We start from the raw sequence: 24,035 nt of genomic DNA, 5'->3' as shown, positions 1-24,035 counted from the left end.
GGCCAATGCACTTCCCGATATACATATTCAATGACGGTAGCGCGCCATCAAGGACGAAGAGACGGGTAATTGCGTGAAAGAGAGCTTTTCCTGTGCCGAGTCGTCGACGATCGATCGGCGATGTTCCTATATACATACTAAATCGTCTAGATCATCACTCGTATGAAATACCTTATATTAATAATAGAATTATTAATAGAATTAAAAGTGTAAAGTAGAAATTATACATTCTCTCTTTTTTTTTTAACTATTTATAGAATCTATTAGCTAGAGAATTTTTTATAGCAAAAGTATTACAATGACTATGCTTGTTAAACGCATGTTTTATAGAGGGTATAATTCTGGATCCTTAAAAAAGATGGTGTTTGAAATAAAATACGTGCAAAATACGTGACTTTAAAATTTGGGTTATCGTCGCCGCAAACGCGCCGTGTGCGTGGGCTTAAAGTACCGCAACACAGTATCTCGCTTTAATATAGATCTCGTATAGCGTTTTACAGTTCTCATGGGACATGTGTGCGAGCTTTAATGCGGCATTTAACGCGATAATTATTCGTAATGTACACATACCGCTCGCTCGCTCGCTCGCCCGCCTCGTTCTCTCGAAGGAAACTCGCGATAATCGACAGATGCGCGCGAGGCCGTAGCCCATCGCGTCCGTTTTGTTTCGCCCCGTCGATAAATCGATTTGCACAAATTGCGCACTTTGACGTCACTTTATTAATCAGGAAGAGCCGAGCCGGGCGAAGGAAGGAACACGGGCGCGCGCCGCTACGGGCTCTTCGGATCCCGTACGTAACCGGCGTCAATTAAGCCGACAGCTAAATGATCAATTATAGTTAATCGATGATAATGCACGATCCAGCAGCGGCTGGCAGTGGCAAATTCTATCCGGGGCCCGAACTTTTCTCTCTCCGCTTGTTGTTTCGCTACACCATGCTATACCATGCTAGCCGAGCGAGTTACTTCCTCCTCGGCGAACTCGCTGTTTCCTTTCTCGCCTGTTGCGTGCAAGTGACTTCGATCGTAGAGAATCGCCCGAGGGAGAAATGTCTTACGTCTACCTACGACCACAGAGCCATTTTGTAAGCGTCCCGCGTCGATAAGCTCTGCATCGAATTACGCCGTTACCTTGACAAGTATTTTTAGGGCGCCACGGCTAATCAACTCGTTCCCTAAATTTCGCTATATTTTCCCTGTAATCCGTTCTTGGTCTAGCTAACTGAAAAATTGAAGAACGACGCGACTCTGAGAATGCACCTTGATTTTTTCCACTTTTTTTTTAGCACGCCATTGAGTAATTTCGCCGCTTTCTGATTACTAACGCAATTACAGTTCTTTTATGGGGCGCAGGGACACAAACATAGAAATTTACTTCGTTCCAATATTTAGCCTATATGGTTCATAACTATATATTTTTCTGTTTTTCTGCTTGTTCGCGTAAAAGTTACTACTTACTGAAGAAACTTTTGAAACTAGGAAATCTTTTAAAACAAGAGTTCCAATGATGAAGCATAACAAAAAGATATTTGTGCATTGTCGAATCTTTCCCTCAGTAATTAATATAGAAATTATCATCAACTCATTATCAGTCTCTGTCGATCTTTCTGAATATCGAATCCCGCGAACACGGCAACTGCGGTTATCCTCGCAACGAAGATCTAAGCGGACGTGATTTACGCGATCCACATAACTTCGAAAAGCGGGCCTACCCTATTCGTCCGACGGAAACGAGGAATTCCTCCGGGCCGATTCGAGTACCATCGCGAATAAGATCTCGGGACGGGTTAACTCTCCGTCAGGAAGGGTCTGGATCGCGAGAACGTTAGGGCGTGGGCACACGCACATACCCCCGGACGTGTTTGTGCACATACATACATACACACGTACACACGTAGGCCATCGCATATCGATCGGATATTTATGAAGATTCGGGAAGAATGGACGATGATTCGCATCTGCCGGGCCATTAGCCTTACCTACCTTATCCACGTCAGGGCCGTAGCTGGGGGCGCCAGGTGTGACCTCCACGGATCTCTAATGACGAGCCACGATAATCCTTACGGGCGATGCCGACTCGGATATATAGACGAGGAGATTGATATGCCTCGTTGAAGAGCAGACCGGAAAGCTATCGTCCTTCTCTCCCGCCCCCTTCGCATCCTCGCGATCCCCGCCAATTTTTCTCAAGATCTCGAAACCGTGACGGACGATACGGGTGATTAACGGGTGATCGTCTGGCCTTCCAGTTTGACTCGCTGCCGGGACATTTTATGAAAATGATTTCTCTCAGTACCGAAGTGAAATTTTAATTAATACGCGCCAATAAATCTTTTAAATTAATTTATGCTTGAATTTTGACAACGTTAAAGCATTTTTCGTATATTTTATCTTCACACCGATCAGTTTTATATTTGGAGATATGACTTGATATTAACTTATTATACAGTTGGTTGAAGCTAATATACATCTATCCCTTAGTAGAATATTACAAAGTATAATTTTATGCGGTGCGTTTAGGATTTATTTTCCGGCTGTCAGCGTGTTTCATATTTGTGTGTCGCGTTCCCGTGTTTACGTCGACTTACAGGAACCATTTTCCAGCTGGTCTCGTACGAGGAACGTGTTTTATGCTGATAAATCACCACTTGCTATGGATTACTAGCAAGTTTACGATTGTAGAAGTAGTACTTGTAAGTGCGACACGTCGGCATTTTTGTTTCTTCACCGTGACTCGCCTTACTATGCTAACTTGAGGATGATCGATGAGAGGTATAAGTACATACGTACTCGGCAACGGTTAAACCGGTCAAGATATCCAAGAACGTTTCTTGATATTAGCAAAGTCTTCAAATTTACTTCTTCAAATAAATTAACTAAATTAAATATAGATTTAGAAAAGGCATAAAAAGTAGAAACTTGCGTTTCTACACTAGCACGTTTCTCTTTAATCATCTTTTCTAATATTAGTGCAAATTTTAAGAAACCTCGCCGAGATTTAAGATACGAGGGAAACGTCTATATCTTTTAATCGAATCTTCGAAGCTGCTTCTTTTTCGCGCGACAGTCAAGATCGTAACGAGAACGGCAGAAACAAAGCGGCGCGGTCGTTCGGTCTCGCACGAGCAATGCGCATCCCGGGGTTATGTGCGGACACGTTAACTGGAGGGTGATCGATGAGCAGATTACTTTGCGGGTCCATGCGGCAACGGATGTTGGGAACGAGCACGTTTCGCGCGCCAGCAAGTACGAGAGAGAAAGAGAGAGAGAGAGATAGAGGGAGAACGCGAGAAAAAAATCGCGGCCTTTCTCGTACTCGCCAATATACGCGAGCTCTGCTTCTCCGCCGCGCCGCTCCGCTCTACTCGCTTTCTCGCTCGCTCGCGCCGACAGGAATTTCACCTACAACCTTTCGACGTCGAGGCTGCACGCCAAGGTTTGGAGAGGACCTTGTTATTAATCACGACGCTGCCATCTCCCAGAGCAACGTTCGCTCGTTAGTCGGGAGGGAGTGGAGAGAGGGGGACCGCGGGTACCGTGGTTTGCCCGCCGAGGGGCGAGGAGGAGGAGGAGAAGAAGAGAGAGGGAGGGTGGGCCATCTCTTAATTACTTCCGCGCCAATTAACACCGCCTCGAATAAAGAAGGGGGATACTCCATCACCAATAGGAGCATGGCTCTGAAAAAGCCAGCTGGTACGAAAACGCGATTTAATATAAAGCACATGAGTATGCGCGCTCTCGCGAAATCGGTCACACATCCCCGTGTGGAACCCTCGTTAGATTTGTCTCGTTCGGATGCATGTGGTTAGATCTTGTCATATACTATTCGACAACCACATCGATTTTCCATTCTTGAGCTCAATTAAGCGATTATAGTATCGGCCAAGTGTAGCAATTAATTTTGTAATTAACAATTAATCTCATAACTGTGTAATGCAATGTTATGATTTTTATTGAACGACAGCGAGAAATAATAAATTAAAATGCGAAGTAATTAGACTGCGAATAGATATATAACTTAGAAATGTGAACATATAACTCTTTTAAAAGTAATGAAAAGGAAACGTGGGAAACAATACACTGGAAACATCGTATATACGTCCTAAGACGATATAATCGCGAGATCAGGCATACTTGAGCAAGATTCCGCTTGTGACTTAGTCGAGCATTCGCGAAGTTGGTAACAAAGTAAGCTGGTCACGTGCGATCGTAGTTCGGTGAATTCCATAGGATGAGGGAAAGCTCGAGACAGAAAGAAAGAGACTCGGCGGATGAGTGAGCAAGTCGAGATAGCCGAGAGGGATCAGCTGTGGTCTTCCAAAAGTGAAGTCCCGTGGGAAGTCAATCAACCAACCTTTCTTCGCTCATTGTGAAGGGAGGGTGACTTTGTCTGAATCCGCTAAAGCATACTTCATAGATACAATCGATATAGGTTTTTATTTTATTTGAATGATATGTCGAATCTATTGTCAGGATTTCTTTGGAAAGTAGCTTTGGACATTATGTTAGCGGTTATAAGAGCTTAAATCACGAGTACAGGAAAATTGAATTATATATTGAATACTTTGTAAAAACTTGGGATTTTTATATTTTTTAAAGAGACTTGTCTGAATCTCTCTATTTTACTTGATGTGAGATAACAAGACTTTGTCGATTAAGGTTCATATACGAAGTTTGTTGAGACGAGAAATGGAGTATCTTCGATTACATAGTACGGTCGACTTCGAGAATACTGATGTGGACTTCGTGGAATTATCCTATGGATAAAGATCGTTCATGCATTTTCTCCCGCGTGTAATCGCGCGAAATCGACTCACGCGTGTAAAGCAATGCGCGGCATAATAAAGGTTACCCGCGTCGCATACCACGATCACCGGCGATGAAACAACGCGCGCGTGGTGGCTGTGGGGATCAGAGAGAAGAGGACGTGGGGGAGGAGGCGGGGGGGGAGGTCGGTAGTTCACGCAGGATATGGCGATATCACGGTGTATATGGCGGTCGCGAGCGTGGTGATTCAAAGGGGGCGGTTCGCCGGAGACCCGGTTGCGCACAGCAAGTAGAGGGCGAATTGAGTGTAGAAGGGACGTCGGCGGCGGCGGTGGCGGCGGCGGCAGGAGGCGGTGGAGGACGAGAGACGGGAAGGGGAGGCAGTGAAACGTGAGCACGAAGGGTAGCGGGAGGGGTTTCGGTAAGGGGATGGGTTGGCGATTGGCATTTAATTAGCGGCCGGATGACCGCCGCCGCCTCCGGATCAATACGCCGCCCCCGGGGGCAGTGTGCAGGAGGCAGCGATCCCCTTTCGACTCCCCCGCGTCTCTTCCTCCACCACCTCCTCCTACTTTCCACCTACCGACCCCTTTGCTCCGAACAGAGTACACCGGGCAGAACCGAACTCGTTTGCTTCGTCTGCCGGGCGAAACCCTTTTGCTCTCCACCCACCACCGAAGGGTGGAACGAAATAGAAGCGGGTGGAGAGGAAGGGTGGGAAAGAGACGGGGAGAGGGTTGCCGCCGCGAGAGAGGTTTCTGCCGCTCCTTAACCTAACCTCCTGACCGAGCACCACGTGCGGGGAATATCCGGAAGCACTTCGGCAAAATAAAGAGAGCCGGCCGGATAAGTGCCGCGGATCCTTTTGCTTCGCGGCCGGGCGTTTACAGAATCCGGAAGAGAGACCGGCGATCGTCCTCTTCTTTCTCTTCTCCGTTTTCCGCACGGAAATCGTGGTATACTCCTGTACCCCTGTACCCGGTATTTTGGGTTGACGCGGGCCTACGCCGGTTTTGAATGAATTATCAGAAAAAGGTAGAAACGCGAGAGATATCCGGCGTGTATTTTCAAAATGCGAGTTGCAACAGTAAAACACTGATATAAGTCAGTGAAAATAAAAGTCTGACGTGCAGCTGTTTTTATACATATTCACCATATCTCGTGAATTTTCTCGTAAATCCGAGATTCATCTCAAGATTCTTCAATTTCCTTTATAAAACTAATTAGGTCACTGAATCTCAATTTTTACGATTTTTTGAAAACTGATTTAAAATTTCTCAAAGCTTACGCTTCTGAGGTACCATGCTGATATGTCTTACGGAACGAACTTACAAAGTTTTTTTTACTTTTTCGACAGCCATAACTTTGATAAACGTCCCGAAGGCCGCGTTGGCGGTGAACGCGATGCTCTATTTGTTCGACTCATTCCGTTACGGCTCTTTTTTTTAATCTCGTCACTTTCGAGCGCGCAGTTCGAAAGTGCAAATCGGTTCTCTCGTCTTCCCTTCTCGCTCTCGTTCGCGCAAGAGTTAATCACGGTAAACAGACTTCATTGTTCCATAACGCGGCGGTTAAAAAGAGTAGAGAAGCGACGGTGCATCGGACACAGTGCTCGTGCCAAATCAGTGTTTATGCTTAAAATTATGGCCGCTCGAGTAACAGCCTTTGGAAATATCGCCGCCGCGCTCGGAGGGTTCTCAATTCCGTTGCGGATGCCACGGAACCGGCCATTTACGATCGGCACAGTTCTTGAGGGAATCAGCAGCAGCGTGGATTGATACGTGCGCGCTCGCGTACGTTATATTGCCGTAATAATTTACATTGACAGGCCTATCTATATGTAAATGTCCGTATCATCCTCTAATAGCTCGAATTGATATCCTATCGATCAAAAATTACGTAACCTGACACACAAAGCGGCGGAAAAGATCGTCAGTCGGCACAACGTTGATTTCCGACATTATGATCGTATCCGTTGATTATGGCAGCATTTGGTAGCGATGAAGTATGGTTAGAAATACGATTTTATAAATCCATCTACTTATGACAATCTCCAAGAACGATAGTTCTTTAATTTAATCAATAACTGTAATGGCGAGTTTGACAGTGTATTTGTAATATTGAAAATAAGGTAATATTATTGAATTTTTTCTCGTCCGCGAAGTAATTTTATTCCATTACGTTGTAGCCAAGCTGAAATTTTTGCGAAAGCTCGGCCGGTTCGATCAAACGGCTCGACAGCACGCACTTACGACCCTTCAAACGCTCATTTCTACGTTGTTGCGCGGACGCTTTTTAAAATGTCAAGCAACGCCCAGGCTCATTTCCTCGGGGAGGTCGTCCGAACTACTTTAATTACACGTTCCGTTCTTAACGTCTTTATATTTCTTCCTTCGCGGGCATGCGGCGCGCAGATCCGCGCGGCATCAAACGCGTCTCGATTATACGCTTTTTACGATAACTTAATTGCACGTCTTTTCCCTCCGCGTGTCTTGCAGTCGAGAGGTGGCCGAATACCAAAGCGGAGCACCTCTGGCCTCCGACCGCTCCCTCCCCCTCTTTTTCCTCCTGCCGCCCTCGCGTCCACCTCGTTGTTTCTGAAGGAGTGTATAAAATACGGGACTTGTTAACAATGTTCGCACCTACACGCGCGTGCGCGGGCCCCTCGCACATGTGTATCTGGTCACCCATAAACACGCTGTATACCCCCGGCGAGGGGGCCCCTTTCGGCGACGACGACCTTCGGCCTCCGAGATCCTCCGGAGATATTTTATTCCCGAGGATTTTTATGAGCCGATATATCACACATCGACTGGATCCCGACGGGGTTGGCGTTATGCTTGAGGCCCGGATCGAAGAGAAAGGGGTCGGGCCGCTACATGTACGCAACATCGTGCAAACTATCTTGGAGCGCATGTTGCACGTTGAAATCGCATTTTTAACGACACGAGATTTAATTTTATATCGCGAGTGTATAAAGCACCTGGAACGATTATAATTTTCTACGCGGTTGTGTACGAGATAAAAAACAATTTTATTGAAATCCATCACGCGGTGGTTTAAAATAGGTTAATTAATATAATTTTACCGTTCACAAACATAGGAGAGAGTCAAATAAATTAAATGACATGTATTTTAATATTCTGGGATTAAGAGAGAAATAAATTATCAAGGAAGACATTAAGTATAGAATTAACTTAATATTGAAATGAATTGTGCGCTTATAATTTTGTAATCATGATATAGCGATTTCTCACATATTGGAAAGTAAATTAATATTTAATTTGAGCATCGCGCGCGCGCGCATGTGTGTGTGAGAGACAAAGAGAAACGTTTTGACGTATTCTTCTAGATCGATTTTAGATCTCGTTTTGGAAGAGTTCGTGCGCTTGTCATATTCCAGGAAGAGCGACCAGTGAGACTATAATCACTCATCTCGTGGAATAATGGCGCGCGACGTGCGTGATGGGATTGCTTAATATCATCTTCGGGAACGATGTTACTGGTCAAACGGTCCGATTATCGATTTCCTGCGAACTGCACACCTCGTTCTTCCTCTCGAAACACGCCTTCTTGAGCTCATGACCTTAAGGCACGAGAAATGGCAATCACTATATATAATATATCGGCGAGTCGCCGCATGGCCGAATCTTTCGTTTCACTCGAGATCCTCGTCTTCACCTGTGCATGAGAACTCCGCAGCACGCAGAACGAAATCGTAGGAAATTGCAGGGGACCGCGAGAAAAATTGTATTATTTTCTTTTTGTCACTGCGAATTTTACACACGAAATATCAGATCTCAAATAGCATTAAAAGAATGATAAATTAGTTTGTGTAAAAATAATTTTGAAATTACATTTTATAATATAGAATGAAAACACACGTGTCCAAGAATCTTATTTCATATAAGTTTTTGCAAAATCCTTAATTCGTGTTTATAACATACGTGGTATATTTTAATATTATAGTATTGCGTATAGCTCAGCAATACTTAAGCCCCGCGATTTCAGTTTCCGCAATTTCTATTGTGAGGCTATTATGCCGAAACGTACGACGTTCTCGCGAAACGGGCGTTTGTCTGGAAACAGGATCCCGTGCCAGAAAGCCATCAGCCATGCCAGCCGGCCGACCGGCTAGCCGGCCGAACCTCGACGCTCGTCGCCGGAGCTTTCGTCGTCGACGAAATGTAAATCGCCGGTTCCCCCCGTGTACGTGAGCTCCGTCGAAATCGCGTGTGTCATTTCATTTGCAGAAGTGTGGCCGCGGAGTGTGTCACGGCATCGAAAGTTTCAGGTCGTTACGAGTCCGCCGCCACGAGTCAACCGATGCGGTGAGACAATAGGGTGCCCCTCCCGCACCCCAATGGCGGCCATTACGCGATTACGTGTCTGGGATCGCCCCGTACGTACACCCCGCTACCGAAGTTTAAGCGTTATTGACGAACGTCATTTCTGTAATGATAGCCCAACATGCGATTTTAGTATCTTGAAAGGGGGGAAGGGGCTCGACAGGGGAACGAGCGAGGACGTTACGTTCCAAGATATTTAAACGCCGCTGACGTTTAGGTCGTGTATATACGTAAAATCGATAATAGTACTGTCATCCATACGGGAACGCTTAGGGAAATATTGTAATAATGATAAGATGACGTTGCATATCGCCTATCCGTTAACGCTGTGCTCTAGTTGCGTATCGCTTCACGCAGGTATCGTTTAACTTCGTTGTAATTCTCTAACGTTAAAAAATATTATCTCGAGTCTGTTGCGCATATAGTTATAGACGTATTCGCGTAGCGAAAGATCGATAAAATTGACGCTATCATTTGTACCGTTGTAAATCACGTACAGCATGGGGTTAAAAGACATCGACTGCGTGCAGAACTACTTCATTGCAACAAATTGTATTCGATTGCCGTTTTGTTTTACATCAATTTGAAGGAACGAATCTCTTCGCGGTCGGACGGAGCTCATCTTGCGATATTCTCATCGCTTGGAAGCCAGGCTTCGCGTCGCTACCATCACGTCGATCGTCGATGAAACTGCGACGACGGCCGGCGTGGCGCGGCCCCGCTGCCACCGGCTATTACGCCATTACGGTTCATTTTCGTTTAACAGCCGACGATCGTACGACGGCGCAAGGTGTGGCCGTCACGATGAAAAGTCAAGCGCACAAGGCGCAGCGAGACCGCTAGCTGGTAGACAATGGCGACCGATGATACTCCACCTTCGAAGAAACGACGACCCAATCGGAAATTGCCGATGGATAGGGACGATAGATGAAAAGCCGCTCTCTATTAAAATGTCTAGTCATTTTTTTAGGTGCGACCCGCGCGTCGTGATCGGGCCTCGTGTTTCTCGGCCGATCGAAGATCCATATTCGCTGGCACGAATAATAATTTTCCTTTTTCTCATTTTCCGCGTTTCTCTCGAAAAGTTGATAAATGCAGGCTCGAGTCTAAGAGGGTTAAGCAAGAAATTTCCAACGCTCATTCGCAACGTTTTGCCGGAATCCCCCTGAGTGCGGATATACGCATACGCACACGGGTATAATACATGTGTGCGTAATATCCGCACGGCAATCACCGTTTTACGGTTAAACCGTCGGATTAAGTCCTCCCGCTACCTCTTCCGCCACGATGGCTATACACGGGCTCGGCGTGCAGCGTATCCCGGCCCTCAGTTATTTTTCGCATTTGCCCGCGAGATGTAATAACGAGATTTAGAAAACACTTTCCCGCGCCCTTCCCGGCGTTCGCCTACCTGTCCACGCGCGCAGCGATCAGAGAGGTAAACGAAAAAGGAAACGGGGGAAAAAGGAGACAAGCAATTTTCTACTCACTGGTGAAAAGAAGGGTCACTCCCACAGGTGCGGAGAGTCCGGCTTTGTGGCTTTTCCGCAATGATTTTCCGAAATAATTAAGACGTACGAGTGTTTCTTTTGGTTGAAATTTTTCGACCTGTCACATACCAATGAAAGATTGAGACGTTTCTATGCGGCTATTACTGTCAAATCAGCGTGGGTTTAGGTATTCGTTAGTATAATAGACAAGCTACCCGTCCATTATATAGTTTCACTAAAGACATCTTAATTTCAAGAGAAACAACCGCATAATTTTTCGAGTGATCGAAATAATTATTGTAATAACAATTATTATTTAAGTGTATCGTTTTATTAATAAGTCATTACATAAAGTATTTATTAGGTATTGAAAATTAAAATATCGAATCTTTATAGTAATCGAAACCTTTGTACAAATTTGAAGATAGAAAATAATCGATATGTAGCACATTGGGGAGGAAAATCTTGCACGTATTATTATATATTCTATGTATCGTCGCCGCGTTTTACGCTACATGTATCAGGGCCGGCAATCGGGGTGGCATTATTTCATCGGTCGGAAAAATAGCGGAGGGTGATCTTCCAGAGAGGCGGCCGGGCACACAAAGTTAGCATAGCCCGTGACTTAGTGGTCCTGGGGGTGTCGTCCGTCAACCCTCGAGAAGGACCTTTCTTATTTCGCGATATATTTTGTTGCCGGCGCGATATTTATCGTTCATGCAGGACTGATGAGTGGGCGTCGTAAGCTGCAACAAGATGTTGTTAAAGGAATTTAAGAAAATATGTAATCAGCAGTAATAAATATATTATAAGTATCTTTTATAAATATCTTAAAAATATATACATTTAGTAAATCTGGAGACAATGATCGCATTATTTAATCATATAAGTTATAGGTATAATATAAATATAATATATAAATATTATTACAAGTATTTCTTCGCGATTTTTCAGTGTTTCTCGTAAATTTTGGCCACTAGAACGGCGACGCACGTGCGTGCCAAGTTTCATATTCGCATAGACGTGATGACAGGCATATATCTCTCTCTTTCTCTTTTCGTCGTTCGCTCTTGTTGGCACTCGAATATCCGGCCAGTTAATTCCGCTACATTTGAACGCGTCCCGGCGAAAACGGGCAGATATATCACGTAAATTGCCATTGTGGTCGCGACAATATGCTAAACGCGCGGCGCGTTAACGGTCGGCTGTTAGCATTTCGTTATTCCGCCGGCGCGTGTACTATGTATACATATATGCTATCCAGGATGAAAGATGCGCGTTCTTGAGGCTGAACGAAAAATCGCTTTGCTGTGGCAATATTTTTCTTTTTATTATTAGACGAACATCTCTCTAACGCGTATACAAGCACTGTTGCGCCCAAGTTGACTAAACTGTGAATCATTTCTGTCTTCTTCAGTAGCTAAATACCGTCTAAATATCAATCATCTTTTCGAAATTAAAGGATATTTTAAACGATAACGAGCCATTTATTAATTTATATTTTAATTTGCGATTAAATGTTAATTATAAATACGTTCTCTCTAAATCTGAATCAGTAAATAGTCACTGATATCAATGTAAAGTATGCCACTTTTCATGAATCAGTGGCATACTTTACACTGATATCAGTTACTATTCACTGATTCAGATTTAGAGAGTTAGAAAAGTATCGCGCTACATATTATTATTATATACTGGAAATATTCGAACTCTGTTATCTCACACTTAGATTCGATACATGTAACATTTTTCAGTTTTTTTTTACCAAGCAAGAGCACGCGAAGTTCGCCCGTAGGATAATGCTGCTCCACGCACTCCGTTACCCGCGAAAGGGGGTGGGAGATCCGATCAGCACAATGCACGGGAGAGCCTAAATCCTCGAACTCATTAATGAGCTCGCGCAGTCCACGGGCGACGCGCCCACATATGCCAGGCTTTATACTTGAGGTTTAATTCGAGCCGGCCAAATTAATTTGCCACGATGAACGAGTCGGTGTGTGTATACCCTGTTAGCGTTGCGTTTCGAATCGGTCCAGATTAGCCCTGTTCATTAAACACGAGCGTGCGCGAAATCGACGGCATCGAGGCGCCGTCGGATTTGCACGGCGCGCAACGGCCCTGTAGTATCAGATCAGCATCATCGGCATCATCGTCGCCGAGAGCCGTCGAGTTTTCGGCACTTTCGCGTTACGCCTGCGCTTCCTGTAATCGACAGGCGTATCGGGGCCGAAATTTGCGGCCGGCCCAGCAACAAGCACCGATGTTATCCGCGTTAATCTTCCGCTCCATGCGGAAACGTTGATGAACTCGTCATAATGAAATTTCGATTTATTTCGGATGCGAGTTACAAGGATGCGCGATCGATCTTAATCGTAACGGGAAATGCATTGCATTTGATGTTAGGTTAAAAAAAAGACTGTCGTTTTAATTCTTTCCTTCAATTCTGTTGAATATTTCTTGTATTTAATGCTCGATTAATGCTAAACGTTAAATAATTACATTTTTTTGTACATTCATATTAGAAGCAAAATTGCGATAGACAGAAATGTAAAGAATTGTCAAGGAAAATTAAATAAAACTGTCAGTCGATTAATTAAGAGAATGTTCGACGTCCGCGTCGTCGATATTCAGCGTCCCCTTTAAGTCTCGTCCATCATCTTTTTCTTTTGTTCACTTGACGCAGAGTACTTCGAATAATAACCATTATCGCCCACAAATGACGCAAATGACGAACGTCCGTACAGTGTTTTCAAGTAATGATAATTAGTGGAGTGTCAAGAGATCTGATTTGTTGTTAGGCGATATTAGTTTCTCGGAGACGACGCTCGCGGAACACAATGGCGCACTGTGGAATTGTGTCGTTGGCTCGGTCGTTGATAATAATTACCAGGATAGCGGACGTTATTGAATGGAAATTTTGCGTAACTCGTGTAATCCGTATCCGGGCAATTAATTATTATACCGCGATAAGTCGCGATATTATTCTGTCCGTCCCTTGAGCAATACGCGGTCGGGCTGATTGCGCGCTAGCGTCATGTCATATATTATGCACGCATCATCGTGTTGCGTACATGCGCTTTCCAGCTGATTTCGGCGTATTTCCTCAATCGCTTAATGCACGTCCCGCATGATGATCATCATAACGATAACTCAATGACAATGCGATGACGTCGATCTCTCCCTATATACTATCTTTCAAAGTTAGAGAGACGCGAAAAGTCGTTTAAAATAATCTATTGTAGATTATGCTGAATATTTTATTTAATCATGCATTAGGTAGTACCGAACTATATCACAAACAAGTATATAATTGCAAATACAGAAGAAATTCTGAATAAGCGACGCAATAGCAATATGTATAAACTTATAATTTTTATAAAATGACGTATAAGATAATTGGATATTTTCGTTGAGGTTAAACATTTTTATTCTTTCAGAAGAATCATAATCAATAAAAAGAGATTATAAAATTGAATAGTAATTTACAGTAGCATAAGTACCGGAGAAAATCGAAAAACACCTGTAGACATCGAAATAACAAACTGTACATCATCACTGGTCTGTTTATTATAGCGCATCAGTTAAAACTCTGTCGCGTTCTTTCGCGAAATACCGGCGTTCCGGAAAACCTTTACTGATCGAGAATTTTTGGCCGTGGGGGTGCGATCGATCACGATCCGTATGACAGGCTCGATCGATCGATCGTTCGGTGAACGGCTCTCGGGAGCGCACGCAGTTAAGCGGTCTCTGTCTCTCTTACTCTTTCGCTCGACAAAAAGCCAGCTGCCGTGAACGTTAATTTCGGCACGCGCGCCGCGAGGCTTTTTAAGCGCCGTGATACAACGAAAAGCGCAACATGCAATGCAACTCAGCGCAACACCACGCGCACATCCGAAGGATGCAGCTCGTTCTAAATATCGCGCACCTTGCGCTTCGTTAATTACGAGTTGATAGGGTACGCGCGCGTTCCCGTAATCCCTTTTTATGCGCGACTTTTGATGTACGTGGACACGTAACACAAATCTCGAGAACACGTATTCATTAACCGTCAATATCCTGCATTTTTAGAAGAAAAAATATTTGTACGAAAATTATTATAACAATAATCTTTATTTCGTCCATAGATTCTACGGTTTTTTATCAATGTACTCAATATTACATTATTATGATATCTCTTCTTTATTTCCTCCTCAGATGTATTACCATCCATAAGTTTTCTATGGCTAATTATATAAGTTCAGTTCAGAAAAATATTTACGATATCCAATACGTATTTTCAATCTCCTTTTTTAAACACTAGGATATTAAGAGCGTCAGTAGACGGCGTATTGTCTGCTTACAACTCTAGATAAAAGTGGGTCGATAAAAATTGTAACAACAAACGCTAAAGATAAAAGTTGTCGTTGGAGAGGGGTCGCTTCCGAAGTATTAATCACGTAGGGAGATGGAAAGCGCCTTTAGAGAGACATTGCCGGAGCCGTTATCGCTCTAATCGAAAGACGTACAACCGCGAGGAAACATATACACGATCGTTACACACATATGCACCCGCTCGCGAACGCTCGTGCATTCTTAAGCAGCAAGTATCGAGGAAGGAGATGATAAAACCGCGTGGCGGCCTACAGGCGGCAATAAATGTTTCGAGGCTCGTAAAAATGTTATTACCTTCTGTGCGGCGCGATACCAGAAGACAGCGCGCGAAAGTAAAAGGGGGATGGCTGAGGTGATAGAGACACTCGGGCCAGAAACCTGCCGAATCCGTACAGTCGTGCAACAGTGACGTAATAAATTGTGGACAAAAATAACTTGAAAAAAAATTCTACATTAGTTATGGAGTTACAGAATCTTTGTCCATAATTATTTCGGCACAGTTGCACATTTTTCTTCAATGACATTGAACAACTTCCTTTTCAAATATAGTGTTACCTTCAAATTATTCACAGTGCAAGTTTTATGGGACTGTAATTTGTTACAGTTGTATATTTTCGGATATATTAAAGAGTAGGCACATTTACGCATTCAATTTTACATTGATTGAAGTAGCTGAAGAAAACTTCACCTCATTGCAGGCTATAGCTACACGTGTGCACAACGAACTTGGATTGTGAATAATTTAAAAATAGAGCTGATATGCAAACCGACTTGTTCTGTGACTAGGAATCACATTTTCCAGTTAGCTCATTACTCCGAACTCGACATGCATGTAACGCAGCATATTGATCGGACTTGATACGTGAACTAGACTTTGATTCGCACGTGTGTAAGAGAAGTTGACTTTCTTGTTTCGAAAAAGAGCTGAAATGAATGAATGCACACACCTTCCATGTAACTCGAGAAATGGCATTCTTCGTTGCGTGGGCAGTCTATTATCACATTCGGAAGACAAATATATTGCTAGATGGAAGTGAAAGATCCAGGAAGTTTTACGTGTACAATATTAATAATGTAATATATAAATGCTATGTAGATCGCGCGTAAATATATTTTTGCTCAGAATTGAATTTTTATTTTAAATATATCAGTGACGAATTATTAGTTATCAAATTGACACTAACACAGCTTTAACAACATATTTTTTTGGAATTATTTACAGAAAATATATTAAGAGATGAATTAAGAAAAAACACATATCTACACATAAAATTAATAATCAAAATGATATTCTCAATTTAGTTGATTGTTATAAATCTGTTGCTTTATAAAATGGAAAGGAAAAATTAAAAGGCCAATAAAAAAAGTTAGAAAATTATATTAATAAATTGGACAAAGATATCACAATGTAGAGAGCATTAATGAAATTCGTCTGCAAACAATAGGGAAATCGCCTGCGAGGCGCAAGATAACCGCGCGCACGCTTTTTTTATTCTAATACAATGCTCCCTCTTACGCAGAGCAGCTCCGCTAATATCGCCGTATAATCTGTCGCCATTCCGAATAAATAACCTGCGGCGTGGCTAATAAAATTTCACCGCCTGCGAAATTTTGTCGGTCGTGTCGCCCTCGCGCGTCGCTTCTTCGCGCGACAGAAGATTCCCGGCGGATGCGTTTTTCACGGTGGCACGGGATACTGTCTATATAAAGACACATAGCCGAGCAGGGCAGGAGGCGGCACAGCGTGCACCGCGGCGCTTCATTTGTCTTTATATTAACGCTGCTGTGTAACGCCGTAACGGCGTTATGACGACAACACAACGGGTAGCGCCGGCGTCTACACTGCCGTGAAACAACTTTTTTACCCCTCTCAACGTTCTTTCGCTGCCCTTTTTTTCGCCTCTTTATATAAACCCGCTGCCGTTTTACGAGGGACGAAGGCAGCGCGAGAACTGCCCCTGATTCCAAATTATTACCCGTGCGAACGTCGCCGGGGGTTGCGTCTCCCGGCAAATTGCGTTTTCGCTGATACGGAAGATGCGCGATGATCGGGACCGAAGATAAAGTTAGGAAAGCGTATATTTATTTAAGTGTTTATTATGAAAAAAAAATCAACTTGTTCCCAGATTGAATTAATTTTTTCGACGAAAAAGAATAAACCGAAAGAAAATCTGATCATTAATTAACTTATGTCATTTTTTTAAATAAAATAACGAAACAATGTTATAAAAAATACTTGAGAGCTGTAAAAGTAAAACTAAAATTCCTTGCTAATGTATTATTGAAAGAGTAAATAAACTCGCGGTATCTAAGAGCGATACGAGAAGCGATGTTACGTAAAATCTCGGACGGTCCCCCAAGCACATTAGCGCGATAATTGCGAGTCGAAGTTTCCTAGTGCATATTCGTGTTGCTCGCGGGCGAACTTTCTATAATAGACACGGGGGGCTGAGGCGGAAGGGATGCTGCCTTTTCGTCTCGATGCAGCACGGCGACGACGAGATACGTCGATATCTCGATGTAGATACATACCGACCTGCAGGTAACTTGCAGCAGCGCGGAGAATAAAGTTTTCTGCCGCGTTCTCGTATATATAAAATAATACCGATACGAGGTCGGCTCCTTTTCTTCTGCTCGAGGGAGAGGGGGGAGGGCAGTATTGGATGGTCGTTCCCAGGAGGTTAATTCCGAGTCGAAGGGCGGAAAATATTCACGGTTCCTTAAAATCCGACGAGCTTGTCTCTTACGAGCTTCCTCTGGGGTGGCGTTACGCCGAACGGTCACTCAAAATACAAGGAACCCCTGTCGCCCATTTTCCACTTGCCCACGGCGATCGTCTCTTAATCCGCGCATGAACAAAGCCTTCTTGTTAAATAGAAGGCGTCGCTGACGACTCTTTTTAAACGTTTTATGATACTTTCCCCCATAACCTAATAGTCTCTCTACAATGACGCACTTGTTTTTGATTGCAGTCTATTCGCTGCACGGTGAACGGCTGCTCCTGCGAATCCTTCACACCCGGAAAACGTCATCTGCGCTACTGCGAGAACTGTCATCATGGATGGGTGCCTCACGGTAAGTCCAAGCACATTTCGAAAAAATTCTAGAGCGTTCTGCGATATTGGAATTCTCGCGTTTCCATCGGGCAAACCTTTGAAAAAAAATAGAGGGAAAAAGAACGAAAAAAATGAATTGCGGGAAGATTTTTCCCGGGGATATTCCGGCGCCCTGGTGTCGCGTGCGCGCGCGGTTAAACGCAAATTTTCCAACTGTCAGCATACTTCATCCGACGGGCCCTCAGGGACGAAATTCAATTTTCCAACGATGACCGCCGCCCAACTCTCGTTGGGCATCGCGACCGCGCGCCACCCCTTTGCACAATAGAAAGGAGCGCTCGCGTGTACGCACACGTATCGAATACGCACGTATTCGCCGATATAAGATGTCGGGATACTTTATGCCCTCATAAGTTCCTGAATTCGAGGAGGTGATCCAGGGGCCGGTCGGCCACTGTTTCGCACAGTTTCATCGTCTGGGGCTATCTCGACACCCGGGTGGCGAACACCCGTACGCGCACGCACGCATGTACGTACATGCGCATACGTCAAACCGCGCTTAAAATTCCGCCTGCTTGACCCGCGATAGATTGGACGCGGCGCAACATGGAATACATATCAATTTCGGGCTTCTCCTTTTCCGCCCGATCCCGCGGGAACGCAGTTGCACGCGCGCGTTCTCTTTCTCTCTTTTTTTTTCTACCCGGCTCTTGCCCGGCTTCGATTCTCCGTGTTACGTCGGAACAAAAGGTGTCGCAATCTCGCGCGCGCATTTCGTTGCGCAAAAAGGCGCACGTTGCGAGCGGCGTACGTGGTAATTATTCTCGCGGATTGCCGGGTTCGCGAATACTCGTCGAAGGCGGATTTAGAGAGTGATTAACAAACGCTTTAAGGTATAAAACGCGAGCGTGGTGCGTAATCAACGAGATAATCGAGCACTCAGACACTTGTCGGCCGCTCGCCGATTAGCGTAGTTTCGCATACATTTTTGTAGCATGCGCTTTTAGCTTGTGCGTAACCAATTAGCCATTAAATCTGTTATTTTCACGTGGCATCGGAGAGATATGATGAATATCGAGAAAAGAGTAACGGATCTGTTGCTATTGTTGTTTCATATACTCGTTTTGAATGTATCGTATATCAATATATATTATGTAACTGTTGGCATTTTAAAACAGAAATTTTCGTAAACTTACTGCAATATCGAATATCATAACAAATGTCGAAAACAAATGCATTGTTCACGTAATTAATATCCACGTTTTTACTGTATCATTAGGAAAAATATCGGTTGCTCGATACACCGATAATCCTATGTCTCGTGTTCTTGCATTTCATAAATCAGCATTCTTGTATGTCATTCAAAATTATCGATATAAAAGAGAAGACCGTAATAGGCGGAAATCAGTTTCGAAAATGCGAACGTAGTCATTTCTGTTTCGATATGACTGGTACGAATTTAAATTAAAAATATCGTGGCCTATCATTGCTCTTTGTTTTAAACCGGTTTCGCGGATGAGAGAAAACGGATTCGTCATTATTGATCCGTCAGTGATTAGGATAATAATCTATGCACGTTTGTAGCGGTGAAAGTTGATCGTGCGTAACGGCAAAATTATTATCGAGATAACGAACAGTATCAATTAGATTACGTGAATTGGATGTGACGCGTGCAAAAAGTCACATTCACATATGAGCATAGTGTTATTATTCTTTTTAATAGGTAATTGTTAGAAAATGTTTACAATAGAAATTATAAGTATCTTATATCTTAATTATTTAATATTGTTTAGCTTAATTTAAATATCTATCATACCTTAATTTAATTTGGCTCAAGTTCTCAACACCGCGTAACCGGATTTAATTTATGTTTTTGATTTTATGTTGAGGACTTAACACGTGTCGAACGAACTAAGTAGAGCATTGTTAGCTGCCACTGAAGGTACGATGATGCGCGAGGGCCACGAGACTGTGAACGAAATCACGAGTAGTGCACTGACAAAGGCCTTTTTAAATTGTAATGAGCTGCCAAAGAGTGAATTATGTGCCGTCCAAGTGCCATCGAGTCCTCGGCGAACCCCATCCTATAAAACCCCGCCATGCACGCGTATATATCCTGGCATCCCTGTGGCCGCTCGGCCACCCCACGTCATGAATATATTTACATTGATCGGCCGTCTCGGCATTTTTCATTTGGCTCGTCGTTGTGTTCGGACGGGCCGAAGTGTGTCCATCCCTTCGATACTTTATTTATATCGACGGGATGGGACGTGTCTGTCTTTTCTCCATGCAGTTTTCATCGCACGGGAACTCGCGTATGAGCGATGAATCCGGCCCGACGCTAATGATCCTTTCGTCCTTGTCCGGAAATCCCTGGAGTTTAACAAGATGGCTTCCTGGGCCGCCCGTGCTCGCGAGATGCGTATCGCATACATGAACCATCTAGGATCGGAGAGAGAAAGAGAGAGTTTGCTTTGAATGTCATATTTATAAAGCGTATCTTGCAAAGCTTGTACTTGATGAATTCTGACTGTAACCGCCTCAAATTTCGAATAAGAAGACGATATCGTTTGATGTTCATAAATCGTTTTCTATTCTCGCGTCTCCCGCCAGATAATTTATCAGATCATTTTAAGCATACATTTTTACATTGCATAATATTAATATTTTTCCCGTCTCTCGTTTTGTACCTCAGACATCGTCGTACCTACCTCAGATAGCCTACCCTAATACGATAAAGCGCACGCGCCATCAGCATCGGGAACGATCGAGGAGTAACCTTGCGAGACCATTACACGCGGATTAACTTAAGCCGCGTTTTACGTACGTACGATATCCACGGCGGGCGGCTGGTCGCGCTGAAATAAAAATCACGGAAAGTAGATGCGCGCCTAATGAAGGGTTAGAATGGACGGCGGGGTACAGTTACGCGATTAAAGCCTCGATGTCGAGTATATAGCGACCTTCTTTCCGCCGCGGCGTAACCTCGGCGATAAGAGGATACGCGTACTCTAAATTCCATCCGCCCTTCCTGGTAATACACCGGGAGGAGCAATTTAGCGTACGGCTTGGCGCTCGACGAGAGGCAGAATTTTCCGAAGTTCGCCTTCAATACTTTACGTGCCTGCGCGAACCGGTCATCTACGCTCCAAGCAACCCTCGGCCGTCCACAATCTAGTCCAATTAAATGTTTTTCACCGCGCTTCATCGTCTGTCCAGTATTCGGTTTATCCGACGTCTTTTTATCGTGCCAGGCGTACACATCGCGGCACCTGACTCATAAAGCCATCGATTACACTCTGTCGATAATGAGTAGTATCCTTTATTACTCGGCTCGATGTATCCACGCGAGGCTCATTTCAACCTAAGAACTGCCGTGATCAGTCGGCCGAGCACATTGACAGAAGCGATTAGTATCACGCATCACGATAAAGTGTTGTTAAAAGAAAACAACACTTGCTTGTCTCCGTTGATTAATCCTCGATTACTCAATCTTAGATTGATACTTTCTCACACAACGGTCGATCATCCAGGCACGATCGTAACATTATTATTAATTGTTTGCTATTTATTTATTTTAGCTATTTGTCTTGTTAACTATTGTCGTTTTCGCCTCTTGGAGATACTGTGGTGATAGTTTTAAGGTCTATCCTAAACCCCCCCCCCCCCCCCCCCGACCAGAGATTAGCTTCCGTAAAATCGTACATCCGATTTTACGATTCGCCTAACGGGAAGAGGAGGAAGACGTCTCTCGACAACAAGAAGACGAACTATGCAGTTACGAACGGTGACAGGGTTGAAATGTAACATCTGCGCCTCCATCTGCACTTCTCACCGATCGGCAGCTGGCGGAAGATGAAGGAGGGAAAAGGGCCCCGCGGGGCCCCGAGGAAGACGTCGAACTTTGGCCCGCAAAAGGGCTACGCACGTCTCGGCGCGTGCACGATAAATCATTAAAAGGCGTAGCCCGGAGTGACGCCGCGCCGCCGTTAATAAACGCACCACCAAACTGTGAATTACGGCGGCCGTGAACGAGCGGGGGTTGCACGTGCCCCCCTGTCGCGGTCTTTGTTTCGCGTCAGCCTGTGATCAAGTTCCGCCAGGCAATGAGGGATGATTTACCTTCCATTCCGCGAAACACGCATTCGCAATTATTTATCTGAACGCTTATTACAGATCTCGATTAGGTATGATGTTTAGCATAACTGCATTAACTTTTAAGATCTATATTTTTATTACGAAAACATCTAAAGGTAAGAGCATTTAAAAGTCTTTTCTGATTATAATGTTCAGTTTTTTAAACTTGGAACAGTCATATTATAATTTATAGCTACGAAATAACCGAAAACAACAATTTTTGTCTTTAAGATTTTTTACATTTTACACTTAATATATGCTTTATGAATTTTGTAATTAACTTTGTAACGTTTGCGAAAATTTACTTTGATTATGCAGATGTCAGTATTTTAACACAGAAATAGTTAACAGAATTCTACAATTAAATGCAATATCCTATATTTGTTTACACAATAGTCTCGTTTCTCTACATTTAACTAACAGAATAGAATTGTTTTTGTAAGATATATATGTCAATTAATATGAGTCAGGTTACCATCGTCTTAAACACGACGTTCGTAATGCGAATATATTTCATTACCGCGGTTATATGATTCCATCGCGTAGTGCAAACGGGAACAAAGTTTAGAAGACTTCATCGTGGGGTGCTGCATTATGTCCTATCAAAAACACCGAGACGCGTCGTGCCTTTTAAAGCTTAAAAACACGGGCGTATTTGTTCTAATACGAAACCGATGCTAATGGTAATACATCATAGCCTGGGTCTCCGGCCACCCTATTCCACCCTTCCTCCCCTGCCACCTAGAAAACGTCACCATGAATCACAGCCGAGATGCTAATGTACCAATTTATCTCGTCCCAACTTTATTAAGACTTACTTTTTCTCGGCGCGAAGGGAACGAAAGACCACGGCCGTCCACGCCGCTCTCGCTCGTCTCGCCGGGACTTCAATTTACACATCCATGTGCATACAAACGTAATACGTATGTATACGTGCGTAAAAAGAAGATCGATATCGGGTGGGTGAGAGAACATCTATAGGCAGCGTCGAGAAACGGACTGACAAATTCCCGCGACGGAATACACGCTCGTAAATCATCGTCCGGTTTGGCGGCCGAAAGAAAGATGACGAGGTCGTCCTCCGTGGTGCTCCTCAAAATTCCTTCGGGTGTGACGCGTCGGCCCCGCTGTGCCGCATCATTGTCTCATCGTCATCATGTTCTATACACGCGAAAACTCTTCCCGTCTCCGAAATCGCTACGCAGATCCATTAACGCGCCGAGCGCCGGAGATGGCCTGCTTGCTATTTTGCACGCGGAGGCTTTGCCGATGCTATGTTGCACTTAAGAGATCGATAAAATATTGTATTTTTGAAAAATATTTGACGAAACGCAAAAGAACGTTTTACATATCTAGCGTTAGCAATTATTCATATTCGCTCCAATATTTGATATTTGATATTAAAAAATAGACATTCTGAGTTTCGCTAATAAAATATCTGCATTAAAAGAAGGATTATGGTTGCGTTCGAGGACATCGCTTTTTGCGATCAATTACAGTATCTAGATGACTTATATGGATATCCGAAATCTATCATCAAAAATGTTTTATAGGCTTTATTAAGAACTAAATAATAATCAAGAAATGTTTTAACGATACCACAAATTTCTTACACACATTAGCGTCGTCAATAAGTTACCCGACGTCCGTAGTTAATCCAGATTCCCAATTATCCCGTCAATAGGGTAAAACACTTGTCGAAGGAGCGAGCAAAGTGCACCGGACGACGGAAATAGCTGCCGGGCTCTGCCATATGGGCACGACGGGCGTACGACGGCCAGAATGTCGCTCGATAAATCCGGCGGGCATACAGATTTGTCACGCGCGCGAAAATAGACGTGGAATAAGCGAGGGAACCTGGACCA

At 43.9% G+C, this 24,035-nt stretch overlaps 1 protein-coding gene and 1 long non-coding RNA gene across 2 annotated transcripts in view; one reads left to right on the top strand and one right to left on the bottom strand.

The window, feature by feature from the left end:
- The window catches only part of LOC139818766 (uncharacterized), a 236,510-nt gene that overhangs the window by 68,538 nt on the left and 143,937 nt on the right, over nt 1-24,035 (top strand). The window contains exon 3 of the mRNA XM_071787654.1: nt 17,950-18,052. Coding sequence (XP_071643755.1) covers nt 17,950-18,052 — 103 coding nt within the window. The remainder of the gene's footprint in view (nt 1-17,949; nt 18,053-24,035) is intronic.
- LOC139818767 (uncharacterized) overlaps nt 10,926-24,035 on the bottom strand; it is a 150,383-nt gene continuing 137,273 nt past the window's right edge. The window contains exon 3 of the long non-coding RNA XR_011733512.1: nt 10,926-11,352. This is a non-coding gene — a long non-coding RNA (uncharacterized lncRNA). The remainder of the gene's footprint in view (nt 11,353-24,035) is intronic.

The sequence above is a fragment of the Temnothorax longispinosus genome, chromosome 9, assembly GCF_030848805.1.
Source record: "Temnothorax longispinosus isolate EJ_2023e chromosome 9, Tlon_JGU_v1, whole genome shotgun sequence".
NCBI classification, from domain to species: Eukaryota; Metazoa; Arthropoda; class Insecta; order Hymenoptera; family Formicidae; genus Temnothorax; species Temnothorax longispinosus.
This window is presented reverse-complemented; position numbering and strand designations above follow the sequence as displayed.